Genomic DNA, 24755 nt, shown 5'->3' with positions numbered 1-24755 from the left:
AATAGTTTTACGTACATAGTTAACAAAAGAATTCCACACAAAGCACTAACCTAGAATAAATCGATTCGGGACGCGTTCTATCGTACAAATCGAACCTCTGATCCGGTGATGGCCGGGTATACGATTGGGGAGGCGATTCCATGGCTTCGCGAACTTGTTGTTGGTGCTGTAATTTTCTCGATTGCATTCTATCTTCGACGGGTTCGCAAGGGATATTAGTTTCCTGTAAAAATCTTCTTTGTTGTCCTGCGATAACTGGTATAGACGGTGACATCTTGTTGCCTTGTGATTCCTTGTAAAGAACCTCTTCGCTATCTCTACTTGTAGCAGTTGTACTCAAATTTTCGGAATCCGGAAGCGAGCATATCCATGATTGCCTGGTTGTTCTTGGCGACGGTCCTGGGATCATACTGATAGACCTTCGTTGCTTTTGAGAAACCCTTTCTGGAGAACGTAATCGTGGACGTTGATTCGTCTCAGGATTATGCGCCGTTTCACCAAAATACTATCATCAAACGTTTATACATTACAAATTATTTTATATATAATAGTAAAGAAATATTGTCATTGTTCTTTTGCAAATTGAAAAATATAATTTGCATACCCGTTGCAAAATATCGTCTTCCTTCGAAACAACAAGTAAACGCAACCAAGGACCCGCTTGTTGAATACGTTGCACTACACTGGCGTATTGTTCACCTCGTGTTGCTATTCCATCAACGGAAACAACCCGGTCACCCGTACGAAGCCCTGCTTCTGATGCTGGCGAATTAACTCGCACCTGTTTTACGAAGATCGTGTCCATAGGTTCATCGATCTTTGTCCGCTCGTGTCCTGGCAACATCTGAACAACAATTTCATTTAACCAATCGTAATATCAATTTCAATTTCATTTAAATGTACACGTATCTTTTCCTACAATTTGTTCATTTATTTCTACTTACGCAACAGGACTCGGGCGGATAAACGATAAAATGTCGAAGGGTGAATCCGAACCCATTTTCGCTACGTCTAAGCAGGAGAGTTCTTGGACCACGAAGTGGTAAACTCTCCTTCCGAGTTGCTGCCGATGTTGGTGCTGGTGCTGGTGGGGGTGGTGATGTATGTCGCACCTACAAAATCATTCGTCATATTTTTTTTGAAGTTTTTTTATTAATACAAAGAGAAAATTTCAACAGATATTTTTTGATGCTATCTATTTTCCATATTGTTTTACACTTCTTGGTATATTTATTTTTATGCATATGCGTCTAAGTAAGTAGACGAATTCGATTGAATAGTAGATTCGTAACTACGTCAATCGGTAGGTTTCAAAGACGAAATTAAATACACCAGATGTGTTCTTTATCATTGATATCCCATGTAACTGCGTATTATCGCATGTAAACTATATATATACAGTCTGGCATAATGTATGTCTGTGTGAAGTACGAGGTCGTTAGGTAATCGCAGTAGTAAGTGCATGTTACTCGCACAGGAATGACCTTAATTGTCTGCTTCATTGCCTAGGTTAACTCTCGTTATGTGATTTATCAATATATTATTATGAATAGCCGTTCTAAAGATGAGAAAGAAACCTCACGTTCTTTCTTTCTTTCTCTCTGTCTCTCCACTTGGAAAAAAAGAAAATGTATTTATGGTACAAACGATAAGGTGAAAAAAGAAGGGTGATAAGCATCGTAAATGAATTTTTGTTTCCCTTCTCTAAGAAATCATTTTAAATTAGGATCATTAATTCGAATAGAGAAAATTATTTTGGTTTTTAGCAAGAAGGTATGATAACTTCCTGTGTGCCAAAAATATATGGAGGTTTACGTTGAAAGATGTTAAATGATATTCCAAGTTATATGTTTTTTTATTAAATAATTGCAATGGACTGTTGCTAGAATTTATGTGGCATTTTTTTAAGATATTTTATTTGACAAAAGGCTTAAAATTACATTTTTTTAAACCTTTCTATTCTAATATCATTTAACTCTTTAATGCTATTTAAATTGAACTTTATTGAATAGATTATGTGAACAGAGATTCAACATGGGATTATTCTAATACGGGATATACTGAAGTTTCATGTACCATAAACGTTAATTACAGGATTTTTGAACCGCAAAGATTGGGGGACAAGAGATAGGATTAAGAAAACTTGCCAAGAATTTCGAGTCACATAAAATATCGAGATAAAAGAGGGAGAAGGGAAGAGAGGTTGTTCTCTTCTTTTTTTTTTTCTATCTTTTTCTCTTTGTCTCTCTCTCTCTCTCTCTGCTGACGGAGTTCGAATAAAAGGTGGCAACTTTCCAGGAAACAAAATAGCACCACCCGATTCGAAATAGTTGAACCAATGAGAATTTCCATGGAACTACCTTATTCCTACCATTAGTAATAAACTAAAAAGACAATTTTTCATTTTTAGAAAAAAGAGGGAAAATCCCCGAGTCTAATTGCAAAGAAAAAAAGAAAAGAAGAAAAGCTCATTAATCAATTTTCATCGAATTTCGCAACGCCAAGAAAGATTTCATTCCAAGAATCTCTTTCATTTTATAACTCGAACAAATACTTCGAGAAAGAAACGTTACTTTCACTTAAAATAAAAAAAAATCTTATAAAACTGAGATATTAAATTTTGATCCTAACAATAATTACAACTGTCTTTCTTTTTACTACTTTCATAATTTTTGTCCTAAGAGTACTTACTTTTACTTAGTTACTTACTTACTTACTTGTCTCAACGATGAACTATTACGTCATCGTCGTAGATCGCTAGTTCCACTAAACGCCCACCTTCATTTTGGCAAAGCAGCAGACAGAAGATCATAAATTACTTTTAAAAATCGTCTAAGAAAAATTTGCATTCATCAAAACCTAGAACTAACTTAACGTACCACTCTAATCAATTATTCGAGCTGAGTATTATTTAAATATAAAATTTAGATCGGCTTGTTGTAATCCCAAGAAAGAGAGAGAGAGAGATAGAGAGTTTATTAAAACGGTATAAATAAGGTGCCGTTTTATTTGAATAAACTGTGAACATGTAACGGCACTTAACGATGAATCAACCTGTAATACAACAGATCTCATCCAAGAATTATATTTGTCCCAGTCAAATATTTTTTTATTTATTTTATTGTCGTACTCTGATAACCCAATTGCCCGTTTAGAAAAGAAAATAAATCGAACAGTAACAGCATCAGCATCAGCATCAGCAACAGCAGATCCTGAGCCTACTCAAGTTGAACCACAAACGTCTGCCGTGGTTCACCAACGTGTACCCGTGGTTTTCCGTGTTATCTAATACGTATCACTTTGACAACACAGCTAGCCCCTAATGCACTGAAGTACACCAACAGATGTATCATTGGATATTAAAGAGAACGATGGCTTTCGCCTGATTTCGTTAGACCGCATACCAAAAATAATCCCCAACTAACTTACGTACGAACTTTACCTACGTATTTTACTTTACTTACGTACGTATGCAGACGCGTTTGTAACTCACAATGGCCGGTGTGAGCAGCATACGCTAACTCATTTAGAACAAAACCTGAGTAGCATAAATAACGAACGGTATTTGTCAATTAAAAGAAAGAAAGAAAAGAAAGAAAAGAAAAGAAAAGAAAACAAAAGGTAGAAACAACAAATAGACGTGTGGTGTCTATGAAACTAGGGGTTAGTTTCCGTTAGAATTTTTCATCTACGTCACTAAAAAATCGATATATTAGTATAACACGTCATACCCATATATCTCACCGTGTTACCTTTTCATCGTCATCTCTCTATAGAATAATTCTCAGGAATAAGTAACCGGAGAGATAGAAAAAGAGGACAACCATGAAAAGGAGACACCAGGCGATCAACGGTGTGTCCCGTTTGCACAATTTGCAATCCCCCCATTGGATATATATAAGCGTTAGCATACGGTCACCGTGACACCATTAGCATTGTACCGGTGGTAACGTGCTGGTGCTGGGTGCTGGTACTGCTGTTGGTTCGTCTGTTTCATTGTGACTTTGCTGCTGCTGCTGTTGCTGCTTCTACTCTACGTTGCAGCCGAGCGAAGCCGTCACGCGTCAGATACCACATGCGGGAAACAAAATAGGCACCGGTTTTACTGGAATACGGTAAACACACTCTCGGTATGGTACCTACCTACATAATGCGAAACTTTTGACTTCCTGATTAGAAAAAAGAAGAAGAAGAAGAAACAACAGAAGGGAAATAATGAAAGAAAGAAGGATGGTTAAGTAGGTAACCACTTCCCTAAAAGCGTGACGATAGTTCTAGCAGGAAGCTGCTGTTTCTTAGAAACTAAAATAAAAGTAACAGTTTGCTAACAGTGCTGCCTATTATATTTCCACCATCGAAGTAGTAGTAGTAATCGTGTACCACCAGACTTTCCCAAGAACTACATTTTTCTTCTTTAACATCAAAATATACCACGTTTAATAGAGATAAATGTATTTTATTCGAACGTTTCGTTATAAGCCGCCGCCGCCGCCGCTACTACTTGGTTTGCTTTTATGATCATCCTTGTCCTTCGTATTTTCAGATCGTCTAAGTTAGCTTTCTGTTAACTATCAACGCCTATCGTCGTGTAAACTAAACCTCTTAGTAAGTAAGTACCATACTTTGTTCATTCTCAACGTTAGCGAATTTCTAAATAATATTTTTCATTCCTGTAATACACGGAACGAGTGGAAAATAAAATGATCTGATGATCAAATGATGAAATCAGATGAAAAATGATCACGATGATGATCGGATGATGAAAATCTGAACTTCGAACTCTTGCTTTCTCTTTTTCTTCTTACGAGACGTTTCTTTTTCTTTTTTCTTTTTTTAATCGGGTTATATTTAAGAAGAGATTTTGCTATTAAAAAGTTATTTTTGCGTCTCCTTAACGACGCTCTCTGTATACAATCTAAACGCGTTCTTGGATACTTTCAAAGCAAATCGAATATGTTTATATGGAAAACAGATCCTATGAGCGGGAGTGTCAATAAACACATTTGTGTCTGACAAACGGCAAGGAGGTCGGAATTGGAGGGATATAGTTAACGCGTTGAGGAAAGTGGGTCGTGTCGAGGAAAGAGAGAAAGAGAAAAGGAGAAGGGGGCATAGGGGTACAGGGGGAGGGCTTGGGGAGAGAGAGAATCGATCGACCATATTACAGTCTCGAACAATTCACACCAAAATCATCGACAAACGCGATGGATGTTTTCTAAAAGACGATTTTATTGTATATAAAATTGAAACCATTGAGAAGAGCCTAAGATAAACGAAAATGATGAGGAGCCCCATTTAAAGTGCACCGTTATAACCCTCCCAACACATTTTTAAATTTCCCCCACCATTACCACCACTCCTCTCTCTCTTTCTCTTTATTTCTTTCTTACTTTGCCAGAATAAAAGTGGAAATGGCGTCTGACGGTCTACAAAGATAAATATTTATCGGGGGTTATTATTTTTCTGTAGATATTATATATTAATCCGATAGAAGATTATTCTAAGATAAAATAATATTAAGATATTGTTATCGTTAAAATATCGTGCTCGGAATGAGTAAAAAATAATCGTCGAAATGCTGATTAAATACCGTTACGATTCGAACCGGTGTCCTCCTCCTCCTCCTCCTCCTTTCTTGCTCACGAATTAAAGAGGAATAATAATACTTTCGAAAGTTTAGCGAATATTTCGCGAGGTGATTTGAATCGAAGTAAGAAATGAAGGAAGGGTGTGCAGTACGAATAAGTTGAACCTGGATTTTTGTGCATTAGAAAATATAATAATATAAAAAGGATCTAATGTGTGTACTAAAAAAACTGTGTTGGAAATTTAGAAAAATAAACAAACAAAAAACCTAATTAAAAACTCACAACGATCGAACGATTCTTCTTCTTCGAATTGGGTATAGGAACGATTTCAGAAAGTTTCGAAAAGATTGGGAAGAGGTGGGGGGTTGGGCGAAGAAAAAAAAATAAAAAGGTAAGGAAAAAGGACACCCTTTCAGATGGAATGAGTTGGCTGTTGGTTTCCGCCTTCCTGGCTGCAGACCTCGTCTATTAAAGACTAATCGGCCGTTAACCGATTGCGAACCGGTTCGCGTCGACGATCTACAGAAATTCCAATCTTTCGTTTAAAATTATTACCATCGAGTAGTTTGCAGTACGTCCTCAGTCGTTCCGATACGGTCCTGGATATAAACTGTGCTCTCATAGAAAGAAGATAGTCTTTAAAAATTCAACTGAACAAGATCTCGACCGTTTAATATCCCCATGTCTGATGTTAAACGTAAGATCATCGCGATATGTTAGCAATGACTATACTACTACCCATTACTAATACTACTACTCATCGTTCAATTGTAAATAACACGAAAGGTGAATTAGCTGAACAGTCATCAACACCATTTTTAAATTTAATCTCATCATATACGTGCGTGCGAGAAATAGAAAAAGAAAGAATGAGAAAGAGAGAGAGAAGGTGATTGAATAACAGTATAATAAAAAAAAAAAAAAAAGTAGACAGAATCTACATGTGATTGTGTGATTACGTAAAAAGGTTTAGATTAAAATTTGAGAAAAAAAAAAAAGAAAAAAAATTGCAAAAACAAGATTTACGAGAGAGTGTTATCTTTTATTATCGATTATGAATTGTTACTATCGTTCTCACGTATGGATGTAAAGTTGTGATCGATGATGATATCGATCGATGTCTCGTTTGGTAAATGTCGACAATTTGTTTTTTTTTCTTCGTATTCCTTTTACGAAGATATTCCTTGGTGGTCATAAACGACGACGACCATTTTTATTGACCCATTTTTTCGTCTCACATCAGACGCAATTGAGTTAGGTTACAAATCATCGGTAGATAATTTTTCTCCCCTCCCTTCCTTCTTTCTTTCTTTTTTATTTTTTTAATTAATTCTTTCTGTCTGCGTTTTTTTTCTTCTCTCTTTCTCTCTCTCTCTTCATTCACCCTAAGTTGTTTTATGAGAATCAGGCTTGAGAGGAAACGAGAGGAAGAGAGAAAAGTTACGTAATTTCGCATTACAGACACGTTCTTGCGTAAGTAGCTACGACGCTGATCGACGATCGCGATGGAGGATGACCGAAGACCGGTAGAAACGATTCGCGGTTTCCGTTTTGACATAGAAAAATTATTTGACCAATACGTCTTTTTTTTTTTTCTTTTTTTATCATTTTATAATTATAAGCCTTGATATTTTGCCAATATTCTTTTTTTCCCAAGCGACTATTGGCAGACGACGTTGTTCATTCAACAACACGAGAAGAAATAAATAAATTTGGAAAGATTAGCGTTGCGCATAGCTAAGAACGAATAAAACACAAATATTTTCGTACATTTATTTGATTTTATTTTTTCTATCTATTTATTTATCTATCGATATCACATCTCGACGATTAATACTCGATATTTATTTATAATAATTTTTCGATTACCTTTGACACTTTAATCGTTAAACGTTAAACGATAACTCGAGTGTGTTACGCTAGTAAACAACAGATTATAGATCGTTTTCTCATTCATAAAAAGATTTTCTCAATACACTTTCGAGTTAAATAACGTAAGCGTCGTGTGTATATATTAGCTTGGATAATATAAAAAGAATATTCTTCTTTTAAAAATAATAAATCTTGAAAAAAAGATATATCATTGTGTTCGAACTCACCTAAGAAATTAATCGAGCGTGAAACGCACCGCTGCAATAAACCCTCGGATGATGCCGCAGTACTTTTCCCGAATGAACACACACAACACTCTTCTCCGATAATCAACCCTCGGTTGGTAGATTTTGTAAACTTCGAATAAATAATTCCGACGATCCACCAACAATATTATTAACGAACATTTACATTCCCCTTACTCAACAAACACATATATACACATATATACACATACACACACAGAGATAAAATTCCTTGTCACTATTTTAAAATAAACGTTTCTATTTTTATTTTCCCCTTTTTATTCCAAACAGGTAAAATAATTCCTGCGTTAATAAATACTTGCAATATCATCAACGATTTGATACGATCAAAGTTCGATATTTTTGAGAGAGTACAGGTAGAGTGAAACAAACTCCATAACGAGGATTTCCTTCTCTGGTCACGTTTTTTTCTCTTCTTCTTCTTTCTTATTTACTTACTTACTTGCTTACTCGAGAAAGAGAAAGCGACGGGGAAATAAGTCCGAAATCAAATTTAAGGACACGAGTGACCAACTGTTGTTTGCTTCTGTTTCCTTTTCTTTTTACTTCTTCCTTTCTTTCTTTCGAAGGAAGGAAGGAAACGAACAAACAACGAGAATGGGAAGAGGACAACAACAACAGTATGGTTCGTACGATACCAACGACGATACTGGTGAATCAAAACGGTGTTGTAGGTTCGTTCGTTCTGCTACGTGGTTGCTGCTGGTGCTCTGTTCACTGGTGGTGGGGTTCAAGAAGATGGAAGCAAAGAGGTGGGAGACTGCGTGTACCTAGTGTAGTTGTACCTCTAGCTACCGCCTCCAACTACCTCCACCTTTTCCGCCTCCTCAACCCCCAGCAGTCCAACACCCCACCACAGGTTTGCTTACCGGAAGATGCCGCACCGTACCGTGACGATCTTTATTGAATTATGACTGCCGCCTTATTCGCTAAATACATTTTTATACGTATGCTATTTAATATCAATATTTGGTTTTTTCTTCTTCATCTTCTCTTCTTACTTTTCTTTATATAAATCAACCCCCTTACTTAACACTAGATTTACGGATATTTTGTTCATTATTTTTCTAATGACTTACAAACATTGTTAAATGGAGGATTGAGTAAAGGGGAGGAATTAATATTTACGTATATTTAATTAAGTAATTAAAAACCAACATATGTTTTTAAAAAATAATATTTAAGTTATATATATATATGGTAAACGAATTTTTGTAATGAGTCAAATTAAAAATAAGCTAATCACATATCGTTGTATAGTAGAACAATTTCATTTATCATTGCATTTTTTTAATTGGAACAGTTTCATATTCGAATATCAACCCCCTCTCCTATTCTAATTTATTTTCTATAATATCAAAAATAAAAATTATATTAAATTAATTAAATATTTTTCTCATAGAAAACACAAATATTTCCTATTTGCTATTGATTAATATACAAATATAAACCCTACAAAAAATTAAACTAATCAATTTTAACAGATAGAATAATTCGAAGAATATTCTGTAATATTGTTTGATTATTAAAATTATACATCGGTAGTATAATAATGTTGTTTATTCATTCAAAGCAATTAAAATAAAATCAAGTTATTTGGCTAATAATCAACATAAACAAGCATATAATTATCTTTCAGTCATAGGATGATTGAAAAGAGTATTGCCTAGGCTAGGCTAGATCGAAGATGCGCAGGCGTATCGAATATATGCAGAGACACACATTTAATATATATGTGTGTGTGTGTATAGCATAAATATCGCTTATAAACACTGCTCTCTATTGTAACTCGGGTTCGTGCTTGCTATGGCATTATCAGCAGTATTAAGTGCATCGTAAACTATAGCTGGTCTATTGATGTGTACACGGATGTGTTCACCTAACGTATCTAAGTAGTATATATTATACTTTTACATGTGCATAGATATATATTCAAACGATTCCATTTAACTCTTCCGAGCAAAATTATTTTTAGATAATTAAACCAAAAAAAAACAAAAAAAAATGAATTCGTTTAAATAGAATGGCGTACAAATTAAAGGAAAATTTGTTAGGCATTGATAGGATAAAATAAAAGAACTCTTAAACTGATAAAATTAATCAACCTTGAGAACGTAATAATAGTATAAGAGTGAAGCCCTTAATCCTTAGGTGAGATTTACCATACACGTGCGCCTTCCACTCTAAAACCGCTATACTTGTGTATATATATAGTGTGTATGTATATGTGACAGCTTTGTTTGAAAGTACTACCAACTCTTGCCTATTCATGAGAGACAATGTAGAAAGAGAAAGAGAGATAAAAAGAGAAAGAGAGACGTTTTATCGACAGCTTTGCAAGCTATGGTGCATAAAAGGCAAAGGACGAGCACGTACTCAGCGTATATATAGAATAATAAATATAGTTGTAAATAAATATGTCGAGGTGTAATACGTGCGCTAGCACGCGTATGTGTGTGTGTACGTGTAAATACAAATCAATAAAATAAATCAACTTTAAAATGTTTAAATCGATTTGAAGAAGATCATCCCGTTTTCTTTTCCATTTTGATGTTTTTACTTTCACCCTTTATCTCTCTCTCTCTCTCTCTCTTTCTAAAAGTTCCCTTCTATTTCTGATCTACTAAACGGGGTCAAGGCTATATCGTGACGAATATAACCAACTTCTTTGTTCGGATTTAAACATTCTTGATCATATATATATTTAACGAATTAATTTAAGTATTAAACGAAATATGAAGATTTGGAATTGAAATTGGTCATCGATTATTATTGAACAATGTTAATTCGCAAAAACACCCCCCCTCGTTTTCCACCCCTTCTTTTTCGTCTCAAATTATCGAAACTTTTTAAACGGAAGATAATGTAAATTCGATAAGAGAGACGAGTATTTGTAGTTACAATGTAATGTTAAAGGAAATTACGATGTTTTTTGATGACATTAAGAAAATATTACAATGTAACTACTTCTAATCGGTAATTTCGATCGATAATATATCGTACGATTAGTATCATCGTTAGAAACAATGGCCGGACGTTATATTCTATTCTGTTCTATACTATTCTATTCTATTCTCTTCTTTTACTATTTTCTTCTCTCGCTCGACTATTAAACGGAAGAGTCAGACGAGTAGGCGTAAAGTCAGAAAGATTCGTTTACGTCGAGTTTACTGGAGGAAGAAGAAAAAAAAAGAAAAAAAGAAAGAAAGAAAAAAAAAGGAGAAGAAAACTGCCTGATTGCTCGCTATCGTAACTTAAATAAAGCGAACTATATTTAAATCGCTTATTTAACCAACGAACCTACCCTCTTGAATCAACTTCAGACACCATGGCGTGGCTTCTACATTTTTATACGGGGTCGATTCAAATGTTACCGAATTTTATTATCATGTTCTTTAATATTTATTATTATATTTAATATTTAATATTATATATTAAATTTTAATATTATTATTATTATATATATATTATTATTATATTTAAATATTATTATTATATTTAATATTTATATATATAGGGTTACCTGAAATAAAACATTTCTATATATATATTTCTGATATACGTAAATTATTCACAAATTCGGCACAAATTTTTTCAACAACCAACTGTAGAAGTTTTCGATTATCTAAATCAGAACGAATTTACCAGGTATTCCGATAATTGAATTATAAAAATGATTAAATTTGTAAATTTCGAATGATCACAAATCAGATCAAGGTTTCCCCCTCCCCCCCCAGTCATTATTTGATTCTACTATAATAATTTATGTTGATTATTTCGACAACGAAAAGGAATTATTTTGATTAAATGTTTAAAAAAACATTTGTTCATATTTTATATCGAAAGATCGAATAAATGAAGCTGAAGAAAGCGGATGAAAGGCATAATTTTGTGGCAACCCAGTATGTAGAAAATACTCCGAGTTCCGTTACTTGTTACTGAATACTCCTCACTACAGTCGGAAGTAAAAATAAGTAAGAAATTTCGAGTCGGGTCTTCTCTTCCTGATGCAGAAAGTGGAATGGAGATGTGGAGATGGAAACGGAGACGACGACTCAAGTGTGTCGGGGTTGTCTGTTAAAGAGAAAAAAAAAGAAAAAGAAAAAGAAAGAGAAAGAGGAGGAAGAGAGAGAGAGGGGTCGTTCACCCATCAAGTGGAGACGCCACAACTTTGTTGCTTCCCCTATTTTTTTTCCTATTTATTTGTCGAACTTATTGTCTCAATTTCCTCTTAACCAAATAAAAAAAAACCCTGACTTTGGACCTAATTAATTTCTTCAAATAATCAAATAATCGTTCGTATATTTCTTAATTTGTTAAAAATAAATTTAACGAATTTTATTAATCCCCCATAACAAAAAAAAAAAAGATAATTTTTGTTAAAACAATCGATCATATTATTATAATTTACCGAAATAAATTTAGGATGCAATTTGAGCGCTGATTTGTTGATTCCTCCTACGAAAAAAAAAAAAGAGAAAAAAAAAAAGAAACATTTAACTTGCATTTGAGGTAATAAATATTAGATAAATAATCGATCATATTTTCTAATCCACTAAAATAATATTAATAATATAAAGATCAAACAGGGACAGATAATCGATCACGTTTAGGGGTTAATATAGGTGGAAAGCTTGGAATTATTAAAGTGCAGAGTAGTTATTGATCCTCGAACGTAACGCGGAAGATCAAAGTACGAAGGCTTTAGAAATCTCGCTTTTCTCTTAGTATACCTATACATACATCATATATATATACATACATACATACATATAGAGATACAACATATATATTCGTACAGGGTGGTTCAAATAAAGTGTTACAAGATATTACAGATAATTAAATTGTACGAAAGGGGCTTATCTTTTAAAGTGCAACACATATATCGAAGTCATTTAAATGAACACACTTTAACCCCCAGACTTTTTTTAAAAATAATTATTAAAATAATTCTCATAAAAAAAAAAAGAAATTAAACAATAATTACTTCAACAAGTAATTTAACTTTAACACACATAACTGTTCATATTTATATAATTATTATCCAAATGAAAGTGAATGAATTGTGATAAATTTTTGAGGAAGACAAATCGTAAGAATTTATTTGAACCATCTTATATATATTTTATACATATAATAAAATATGTGAATATATACAGGAATATATATATATATATATCGGAGAAAGTGCGACGATGAACATAATTTTATTCCTTCAGAGGGTGAATCAGTACGAAGCACGAAGTATGAAATGGTGATACAGTATGAGTCACCAGCTCGTCGTAAAAGGGAGGGTCGCTTGTATAACGAACAAAGGGAGCGAAGGAGTAGGTGGATATTCCAAGTAGAGAAAAAGGGTGGTCGGAAGGTGGGCTTGTTGTTCAGGGGTGAGAGAGAGAGAGAGAGAGAGAAAGGGAAAGAAAGAAAAAGAACAACTAACGAGGAAGAGAGGACTCGTTTCTTTTAACGTGACACAATATTATTTCTTGCCTTGGTAATTGATCTATCGGAAATACTAACAACATATATATATATATATATATATATATATATACTTTATCTCGATATTAAAACTATACCAGTTTATATACGTGTAGTATATATATCTATTTATACCCTAACCGGTCAAGTGACCGGTCTTTAACAAAAGTTACCATTTCTTTTTTATTTTTTATTTTTCTTTTTTACTATTCAATACTGATAATTAGATAATAATAATAATAATAATAATAACTTGGCTTTTCAATATGATACTTTAAACAAATTTGTTTCATTTATAATGCAAATATCTTCCCTATTATGATCCCTATTATGATCCAAATGATCTTCCCTATTTATATACCTGTGTTTAATTTTTTTTTAATTGTTAGTTCATCAAATTAAATTAAAAGTGGATTTTTAACAAACTATCGATTTATTATCAACGTTTTATTTAATATTTAAATGAATTATTTATTAATTAGATTATATGTGTTCCTTTCACGAAGTAGTTGTTAAAAACAGAGTCAGTAAAACGTTACTAAAAGAAATATACTTGTATATACGTGGTTCTTTAAAAAGTTTCTTTACTTTTCTTTTCTTTTCTTTTTTTTTTTCTTTTTTTTTTTTTCCCCATTACGTGGAACCTTCCAACGATAAACTTTATCTATAATGCATGCATTAAAAGACTCGTAGTAGTTAGAATTTCCGATAAGTTTCTATTCGTTGCAATTCGTGGTTTACATTCGAGTAATCGTAACAACGCTCGGTGTTGTTGTAAATAAGAACTTTTTACGCAATGTTTCATAAAAATCGATTAAAATAGACAATGAGAAATTGATTAATCGTTTGAACTCACCGCATGAACCTGACCGATAAGCCTTTGTGCGTTCTTTCGATCGTCGGCCATTGCTTCTTCTTCTCCTAGAAAATTATTAACAATTGTATTAGAATATTTCTCTTGGAAACAGTTCAAAAACTTTTCAACCCACACATATGTACATATATATATATATATATTAATTCTTAAGCCTTGGAACAAGAATGGCCATTAAATAAATAATAATAATAATATAAGTACAGTCTGTGTCTGTGCAAAAGAATTATATGCAGTCCAAATAATTTTGATTTATGCAGAATAATATTTTGATTATACTTTTTTAATGATCTATAAAAATAATAATAAAACAAAATACACGAATAAAATAATTTCCTACGTAAAAAATATATATTGAATAAGTTTTTCTTTTCACATTATGATATTTTTATGATTTTTTATTTATTTATATTTCTTTTTCATTATAAGTAAGTAAAGATCATATAACTTAGCATACTAATTCATACACACGTATCTATTCGCCTATACAGAATGCACTTTCTCCTTGCGGTTATGGTACGTGTATATTAGTCAACGAAATCGAGCACTACTTGCAAATCCAAAAAAGCGATTTCTTTAGAGTTTCTCGATCGCCATAAACCAATGATATCGATCACGCTAATTTCGAAAAGTTCCTCTTATTGTCGGTGTGCTCATGCGCTTATGTATTTATTTTATATCCTACACGTGTATACATTATACTCCTATTCCTAGTCGACTGTTTATTATTTCACTATACCTAATACATATAGACAAGTATATAGAAATGGTTTACAACCAATGATCGAGACCACAAATTTTTTCTTTTTTCTCTCTTTTCTATCTCTTCTTTTCTTTTTGAGTTTCTTTTAACTGCACGAAACGTAGCAGCAACATAGTCCATAGATTATCTATCAAGTTTTTACTTTGAAATACAACGGTAAATATGAAAATAAGATAGTAATGATCAATGCAAACTTAAAAAAAGAGGTAATAATAATAATAAATATAATTTCTATTAAATAAATTAAAATAAAATAAAATGAAATGAAATGAAGAGAGAAACTCAAGTGCGTATTCGTGCTTCTTATTCTCGAGACGAAGTGGATGCTGAAAAGACCGGTAGCCAGCTTGTTGCTTATTTAGAAAGCACGAGTAAGAAGAAAAAGGAAGGATAAATAAAAATAAATAACAACGTAAAAAGAGAAATAAGAAGAAGAAGAAGAAGAAGAATAAACTGAAGGTTTCGCGTGCACGCGACTCATACACGAGCAAAGAGTGACCGACCATGAAGACCTCGAGTGTCAGCAATGCAAGCACCGATCGCGACATTTCTCGACCTCGAAATGCCTTGCGATGTTCGAGATATCGAAGGAGGTGTATCCCTTTTATTGTCAGACGAGGACTCTCCTGTCTGACGTGTCACGAGAACTACCTACTCCAAATGAAATGAGATATTCTTTACCTGTTAAAAAAAAAAAAAAAAAACAACAACAGTGATCTAACTAATCTTTGCGATAAAACTATCGATATTAATTTTTGTATAAATTAATTTATACATATGATAAACTGCAATTGAAATGACCGGTTTCTACACAAAAATGAATACTTTTATATACAATTATAATTTTCGAGAATAATTAAATGATACTAATTTAAATAATAATAATTATTATTATTAAGTATATTAAAACACTAAATAAACAAGATAATTCGTTCGTTATATCGTGCAAAATAATAATAACAATAAATAGGAAATAACAAATAAAGAAAAATAATTGTTAAGGCGCCATTAGAAAAGATATAACTATCGAAAGAGGAAACGTTTAATCGGTAAACCACTCTGCTATTTTCAGTACTTATTTACTTCTACCTCGAGTACGTTACTCGACATTCTCGGCAATAATAATCGGTATCGCAGATATTTCGCAAAATTGTATATAAGTTACGTTCGTAATAAAAGGAGTGACGCGGATTTTGATACGCCATGTTTGCCCGAATGTTTTATCGTTCGATCAAAATATTGATAATAAATGCAATGTTCGCGAAACTTGCAGAAAAAAAAAACAGCCATTACATTTTCACGAATATACAAACACATAAGCGCATAATTATGCATATACGGTAAGGTAAGGCGTCGAAAGTATTTCCAATCATTAAAATAAATTACGATCATTTTCGAAGAGCTCAGCATCCATCTTTAAAAATCCTCGTCCTCAATTTTCTCATCAAACTTTCTTTTATTTTATTTCAAGAAAATACTTTGCAATATAAATCTATAATATCAACTTATAATTAAATAAAACACACTCTAAATTTATACTTTTTTCGCTTAGAAATAAAAGAATTATGCAATTTTCCTAACATCGCGAATAATACTTTTCTAACCATCACACCCATTACACGATATACATCGATTTTAAACTTCACCCAGTATCAGTGGTTCTCAATAGATTCATCATTTGCAGATATCGGAATAGATTTTCCACGTTGATCATCATCTATCCGAAGTTAAACTATCTTTGAGCTACGATCGAAAGTTTGATAATCATTAATTTGTTTAAAAAAAGAAATCTATCTATCATATTAATCACGAATAATTATTTTTCGAACAAAAAAAAAAGAAAAATGACGGATCTTTCACATATATAAAAACGAACATTTGGAGGAAGCGCAAATATTTGTACGTGTTAGTTGAAGAGTATCTTACCCTCCTTCCCTCCTCCCACTCCTTATCCATCCCCTCTCATGTGTACACACTATAAATATATATATACACCTTCAATATTCCTCCTACCAACTAATCTTATCAGTTTCGAGCCCGTATCTTCTTCGAACAACATAAACCGAACGAATTGCTCGTCGAAAAGTGCGAGCCGATGACGTTTACGATATCTATCTTTCTTTAAAACGTGCTCGAAGAACCTGTTTCTTTCTCTTTCCCTTACTTTCCTACTAGTACTCTCTTCTTCTTCTTCTTCATCTTCTTTTTCTTTTTCATTTTTTTTTGTTTTTGATTCTTTTTACTCACTCGTTCTATCCCTTTGAACCACGACGACGATCGAGAAGAGTTCGTTCGTACAAACAACAAGATCGGAGTAAACGATAAGTTAGGCTACTTTAACACTTCTATGGTTCGTCCCATAGTAGTACGTCTCTATCTACTTGTGAAATCTTCTAACACGAATGTAAAATCCATTTCAGATTCTAGATGAGATATTGTATTTATTGCTAAGGGGGTTGGTTCAGTACAATTCTCCTAAGGATTTCTATTTAAAATGTATATATACTTTTTAAAATAGTATCAGATTTTAATTTCCCTTCTACAAAAACATCAGCACGCGAAATTTTCTTGAGTGATTTTATGATATTTCCATTGAGTTGGCTTAACAAATTTCTGCTGGTTAGTAATTATATTTTTAAGCATTCATTGAAATATATAAATGTTTTAAAAAGTATAAAAAGAATCTTGCAAAGTAAGAATATAATATCTGTTAAATTTATAGATCACATATACACAGATATATAATATAAATAATATATAAATACACATTTTATCTTAGTATATGTTTTTCTTTTACTTTTGATTTAATTTATAGGTTATATGATATAGGAATATAAAGAATTTTGTAATTAAAAGAAAACTAATTATAAATCTAGTATTAAAACAGTATTAGAATTACTATAATTTATATAAAGTGATATTTAATCTAATTTGTAAAACCAAATCCATTTATTAAGCCAACAGGATGTAAATTAATAAATATATCTATTTATATAAATAAATAAAAAAATATATAGAAACAATAGGTTAGGAATATAAATGAATAAAATTAATTAGAAATATATAATGTACAGAAATTATAGGTTAAAAATATAAATGAATACTCTAATAAAGGAATCAAAAAAAAAAAATATATAAAAATTATAGAATAAGAATATGAAAGAACAAAAAACAGATAAATTAAAAATATCAACGCCTCCGAAGAATCGATGCTCCGTTATTTGTATATCGAATTAACTTCGAAATGCGTCTAACAATTTCGTTACAACAATATTTCAGCAAAAACACTATGCATCCATCTGTAATAAAGTGTCTTTTAAATCTAAAATCGTAAACGTATGGTTTAAAACTAACCCCATAAGTATAATACGTAACTATTCATTTTATTTCAATATTCCATGTACGATTCAATAAATAATATACATTCGAATGAAATAAATGTTACAAACACATACAAAAATGACTGTCACGTCAATCAAACAAACAAACAAACAAACAAACAAAATGTAAAAAAAGAATGTAAAGTATGCATACCTCGAGCAAATTAACCTCGTTGATAGAAAAGCACCTACAACTTGGCTGCTCCCATAGACGACGATGACGAGGAGGATGAGAAAGATTTTTTCAGTAATTTTCATTGGCGTCCAGTGGGACGAAGATCAGAAGAGTCCGGTATTCGTTGCCTTTTCCAATGTTGAACACGAGAAAAAGTTCTCTCGTATCGAGACACCTTCGTTCTATCTCGACGCATCCCTGCTATTCCTTTATCGTGATAGTTATCAAGAGAAAGATTATTATCTTTCTTATTATCTTTGCACAATCGTCAGATATTTTAAACAAATATTATAGCCTCGGGGGAAAGAACAAAAAATACAAAAAATTGATTTAAAAAATACAAAATATGAAGGATTCACTCGAAAAACATTGAACGGATCAGACACGCGCGAATCTCGGACGATGCGATTTCTCTTTCTGTCTTCTTGAAAGTATCCCCACCATTCTCTTCTTTCTCACTTCCTCTCGCTCTCTCACTCTTTCTCTCTCTCTCTCGCTCTCTCTCTCTCTCTCTAACTCTTTCGTTTCAATTCTTTTTTCTTCTTTTTTTTTTTTTTCTTAATTATGTGGACGGAGGAATACACGCGGCGTTATGACGCGGACGTTGCCCCGGCGTGCGATTAGTTTTAAACGATACTTTTTTATCCTTAATTTGCGGACGGTTATAATGCAAAGGATGGAATCGTCAATACGCGTATTATCGTAATACTTAAACTGTCGTTGCGAAGACGATCTCCAATAACAGTACCACGGAACATGGCGGACGCACTATCGCTCGCTTCTCCTTTGCTCTAGAAAACGTTCACACACCACAATCCGGTTACGTTCGACTCCGAATACGGACTGGTACCGATTACGATTAAGAAAGGTATTTCGATATCACGAAGACCGAGAGCGCCGCCTAGCAGTCATCGCGAGAAATAACATTGGAAAAGCGCGCCATATTCGAATGTTGAATCAAAGAATACAGAAGTACATGGAAGCATACAAGTCCCCTTTTTATCTACCCAGTTTCATTTTTGTTACTACGGGGACCACCAGTAGGCGATAGTATTTACTTACCGCGATGACGGTACAATACTATCAAAGAAAATAGTATTCTTTGATAGTATATGATAGTATATATATATATATATATATTATAATAGAATTTTAAATAATTATTTTTAATTATTAGTATATAAACATGTGTGTGCCTTCAGAAATGCATTTATATATATATTTTAAAAGGGAGCCATTTAAGCTGCTCAAGTTGAAGAAAATTAGAAAGGTTTGTTATTTAATTCAACGATGATCACCTGTAACAAAAAGAAAACTATATTAGTCATACAGTCAAGTTATACAATAGCCTGACATATAAATCGTCCAATTCACAGATGCACTTTTCAATTAAATTTCCTATTTATTTTTATCCAAAATCTCTATTTATCGTTGCTATAAAATTAAATTTAAATACGCGATTTTATATTAAAAAATATAATGAAATAAGAAATAGAAAAAGTACAAATATTATAAGAAGTTACTAATAAAAATAATATCTATTAATTATTATAAAATACTTTTAAACTATATACGTTATATACAAAAGAAAAATTGCAAATTTAATAAAATACGATCACAGTAAAAAAATCTTAACGAACGTGATTATTAAGAATGTAGTTATTAGAAAACATTATAAAGTAATTAGTTTCTTTATATTAAATGGATAAAAGGAATCAAGGCGAAAGGAATAAGGATATGATATTAATTAGGGATTCAAAAGAAACTAATTACAATTATAATGTATATGGTAAGCGGTCTTTGGCTAGATTTTACTTGCAATGGAATGTTTAACATATAAAATATGTTAAACATTATACTGAAAGTAAAATACCATTGCCCAGGTCTAACCACGAGGAGGTAACCGCTTCTGAAGACCCGGGATGTGCATCCTGAAGATGTCCCCATCCGAATTAAATCGAAACCATAAAAAATGAAAGCTCCGAGAACGTTTTTTAATGAGCCCCACTCTTAGGCCCCACCCTAAGAGTTTTATTCGGAAAATCCTTGCAATTATTATTGAGAATAAAGAGAAAAGTGGAATACCAAATATCAAAATGATAAAGGAGGAGTGAAATATGAATAGAAACGAAAAAACATGGAACCTGTGAACGAATAAAATACATTAAAAATAATTATTACATGCCTGCGATGCTAAGGAGAGAAGAATAAGTAGATTAAAATTATACATTTAATTATACCTTACACTATACTTTACTATGACTAAGTCCTCCTGTGGTCCTCGGCTTGTCCTTTTCTAGTCCTCGGCTGGTCCTCTTCTTCTCCTCGGCTGGTCCTCTTCTACTCCTCGGCTGGTCCTCTTCTACTCCTCGGCTGGTCCTCTTCTCGTCCTCGGCTGCTCCTCTTCTGGTCCTCGGCTGGTCCTCTTCTGATGCTCCACCTATTGAAACTGCAAAAAAAAAAAACAAACGGGTATGGAAGAAGAAGAAATGTGGACCCGGAAACGAACCTGAAGAAGAAAAAGAAAAGAATATTTTAGATTTGCAAAGAATCAATGAATGATCCATGGTACCTATAAAAACATGCAAGTGCATTAACAATGATTTTTTTCACGAGTGCGATGCAATAATAAAGTAATAAACATATTAAAATATTACCGTTTACCATAATTCAGTCGACTTCTGGTCCCCCTTTCACATAATTTATCCTGCCAATAAAATATAAAGAAAAGGATCGTTTGGTGTGGGTGGAATTTTAGGTAAGGACATGATTCTATCCTTGGGAGTAAGATAGAATCAAGGCTCGCGTGGACAGGGTCGCATCCCTGAAGTAGACCTTTCTTCGAAAAGAAAGAATCTACCCGCTACCCATTGAAAAAAATACTGGAAACGAACCTGAAACAGAAAACAGAAAATCAATGAATGCATCGAAAGCATATTCCTTTTCTAGATCAAAATCCAATACTTACAAATGCATTGGAATTAATCACATCCTGAAACAAATATAAACGAAAATTAATTAAATATATAATAATAATTGAATAAATCTTGATACCTAAAACAATAAAAGAGACATTAAAAAACATTATAAGATAATTAGTTTCTACGAATGAAATGAAGAATGAAAAGTGGGGAAACTGTGTGTAATAGGAAATTCGAAAATGATATGATATTGGAGCGGGAATTCGGGAATGGTATTGTACTCTATCATGATTTTAAAGTATTTTCTATCTTTTAAATGAAATATCATTTATAAAATCAAATTTTCTTAATACTCGATTTATTTTAAGGAAAAATTATGTTTGGTATTTGGTGGGTGGCATGGCAAATCCAACGATGGTCACCTGTAACAAAAAGAAAACTATTTTAATTATTACCATTCTTAATAACCATTATAAATTATTGACGAGCAAAACAAAAAAATAAAACAATAAAAATATCAAATGACCAACGAGCTATTTTCAAAAGATTCAACCATGCTGTCGAATTTGAAAATAACTCATTAAGTCTGTAGTTGCCCTCTTGAGCCACAATTAAGTGGGGGCCTCTTCGGCTTTTAGCCTCTTCTTTCTTCAAGCCTACTGTCGGACATTCCCTACGTGCGAGCATGAAAAGAATCTTTGACCAAAAACGTCAATCGTTCCAAAAAGTATTCGCATAATTTGGCATATTACAACGATTAATGATATAGAATTAGAATCGTCCCTGATTCTATATAATAAAAAAAAACCTAACCGACCCTAACACAACCCTGAAAAGAAAAATGTGATTAGTAAAACATCCTGAGCTTTTTACATGAAAATAATTATTACCTTTTGGTCGAGAGATATCTCATCGCCGAAAGGAATATTATTAACTATGTAAAGTATCGATTCTATTCTAATACCAAACCGTTATAATATGCCAAATTATGGTCGTACAATTTAGAAACGACTTCAAGACATTTTCACCCAATTACTCTCAACTGCTTATAACACTAATATAAATGAAATACATTTCACATTACAATATATATGAAATAATTCCATTTATTTTTTTCATCATACATCTTATGCAAATAATTCCGATGTTCGTTAAGGGGGTGACTCTATTTATTAATTATTACAAAATGCATTCGCGTTTCCCGTTAGCTATCCTAGCTCGTGGACAATCAACGAACTTAAAAGTTCATCGACTGTGCACATATTACACGAGCACATTTAATCGAATGTCCGAGCAGTTAATTATGCTAATCGATGACCTAATAACACTTCGCACTTTTACTATCGAGTAATATAATCGAATTGAAATAAAAATAATACTAAAAATGCAATGCATTTCTTTGCAATATTTTTATTTAAATTATTCTTTATATTAAATTATATAAACATTTCAAAGATTAAATCGCGATAGTGCGAAGTGCTAGTTATAATACTTAAAACTAAGTATCAATTCATCAAAGGTTTTGCGGATTTGATTTCGACTCTATCTCGTTCGAGATACAATCGAAATAGAAATGAATTTCTTAAATGGTTGCAAATCCCTTTGAATCATGATACATAATGCATATTACAGAATTGTCACAAAAAAGATTTACAAGTCAGCAAGATATAAAAAGATATAATTTTGTGACAATTCCGTATAAAACCCGGAGGTGGGGACTCGCACTGAAAAGTGCAAGTATGCCACGTGCCATTCCGGGGTCCTACCTACTTATAATTAAAGTTTCACATTCGCTCAAAAAAATACACATGCATACCCACCCACACACTCCACGGTTCTCACACATACCACCAGGGTGCAAAAGCCTAAACTAGAGAGCATGCCCCGGGGCACCTCCGACACCCTAGTTCAAACGCGTTTTCTAAATTTATGGGAGTACGTACCAATTGCTGTAATCGTCTGTCAAGGCTAGTGATTATTGCATAAATGACTAATGCAAAAATACAAGTATAAACTAGTATATATTGCATACTAGTTATATACGAGTATATCATAGTTTCCACAAATAAATGCGGTAACTCTACTATGCAAAACGATTGTTAAAAAAGAAAATTTCGTATCGTACGCGTGACTCTACAAGTTATTTTTATTCAATAACTTTAAAAAATAATAAGCGCGGTATTACGTATCGCGAAACGATGTACAATGCACATTCCTAACCGCACACACATGTGCAATGTACACCGTGCAATCACTAGCACAATGACAGACGCCAAATGGGGGGGAAAAACTTAAAACTAAAAACCTATACTAACCGTTTCTCACCCATACGTGTAACACCTGGGCACACGTATAAATGAGAACGCAGAAAGTATAGGGGGGAGAAACGGGGATTAGTATATTAATTGCTGAAAATCCTAATCTAAGATTTGATTATTATATAAAAATGTTCTCTCATTAATCTAAGCGGGCTATGACTCTACAAGTCATTTATAATGACTTTTAAAAAGATTTTAAGAATTTAAAAAAAATAATAAAAATCTCGGACGACTCTTTCGTTAAATGGCTGTTCTAATTAAAGAACTGGGCTTTGAGCCGCCACTTAATAGCCAGAGTCTATCCGTCGCGAATGGGTTTGTCTTCTTGCTCATTTTTTTATTATATCGAAAAATAAAATCGCGATTAAATAAACTAAGTACGAAGCAATGCATGTAAGACATTTATTACATGCTTTTTGGACGAAATCGAGTAAATTAATACTCGATTTCACCACTACTAAACGCGAACGAAACACGTAATAAAAAGAAAAGTGCATTAATTAATTGCACTGTTAATTAAATGAATTTAACCGATGAGACAAGAAGACCTATCCTGAACTAATAATATAACATACAATAAAATATACAATTTTCATGAGCAATTTCAAAAAAGGACTAATCCTTTTTTGGAATCACTCATGTGCTCGTCAATAATTTTTTGGAATAATTACAACCAGTAACTCGTGCCGATTGGGACCTTTCATCCTCGGCATGATTGAGCACCGGAGGGACTTTAAATTTTACTCACGACCTGCTAAATGTTATATTACATATATGTGGCATTTTAAAATAAAATGACGCATGTATGCAATATGAACAATTAGCATTAGAAGTTCTGCGGTGGCTCCAAAACACTCCTACTTCGTAGCAAATGGTCCAGCTGCATCCCTCGTCCATCAGACCCATGGGAGAATTCCTCGATGCACTTTTCCCGCACTCCCGTGACTCTAATATCGCGGTAAACGAATATAAGAAACTATAAAAGAGTTTCTTATCGCGAAACCGAAATTTTTTTATACGGCGAACAACACTGAATCTACATACGCGATACGATTGAATTTAATTTACGCCCGGTCACTGACTCTACTTCGCGATTAAAATGTTACTTTAATTATTC

The 24755-nt window shown here is 32.8% G+C and overlaps 1 protein-coding gene across 5 annotated transcripts in view; it reads right to left on the bottom strand.

Moving 5' to 3' along the window:
- Window positions 1-18884, bottom strand: part of LOC122524342 (rho GTPase-activating protein 21) — a 34186-nt gene extending 15302 nt beyond the window's left edge. For all 5 annotated transcript variants that reach the window (XM_043646525.1, XM_043646529.1, XM_043646528.1 and 2 more), the window contains exons 1-5: window positions 18379-18884; window positions 14064-14128; window positions 945-1112; window positions 605-844; window positions 51-505 (exon numbers count right to left, since the gene is read on the bottom strand). In XM_043646525.1, the coding sequence (XP_043502460.1) occupies window positions 51-505; window positions 605-844; window positions 945-1112; window positions 14064-14114 (914 nt within the window). In that variant the 5' untranslated portion in view covers window positions 14115-14128; window positions 18379-18884. The remainder of the gene's footprint in view (window positions 1-50; window positions 506-604; window positions 845-944; window positions 1113-14063; window positions 14129-18378) is intronic.
- Between the last annotated feature and the right edge of the window lie 5871 nt (window positions 18885-24755).

This window comes from Polistes fuscatus, unplaced genomic scaffold (assembly GCF_010416935.1).
Source record: "Polistes fuscatus isolate 324 unplaced genomic scaffold, CU_Pfus_HIC Scaffold7, whole genome shotgun sequence".
NCBI classification, from domain to species: domain Eukaryota; kingdom Metazoa; phylum Arthropoda; class Insecta; order Hymenoptera; family Vespidae; genus Polistes; species Polistes fuscatus.
This window is presented reverse-complemented; position numbering and strand designations above follow the sequence as displayed.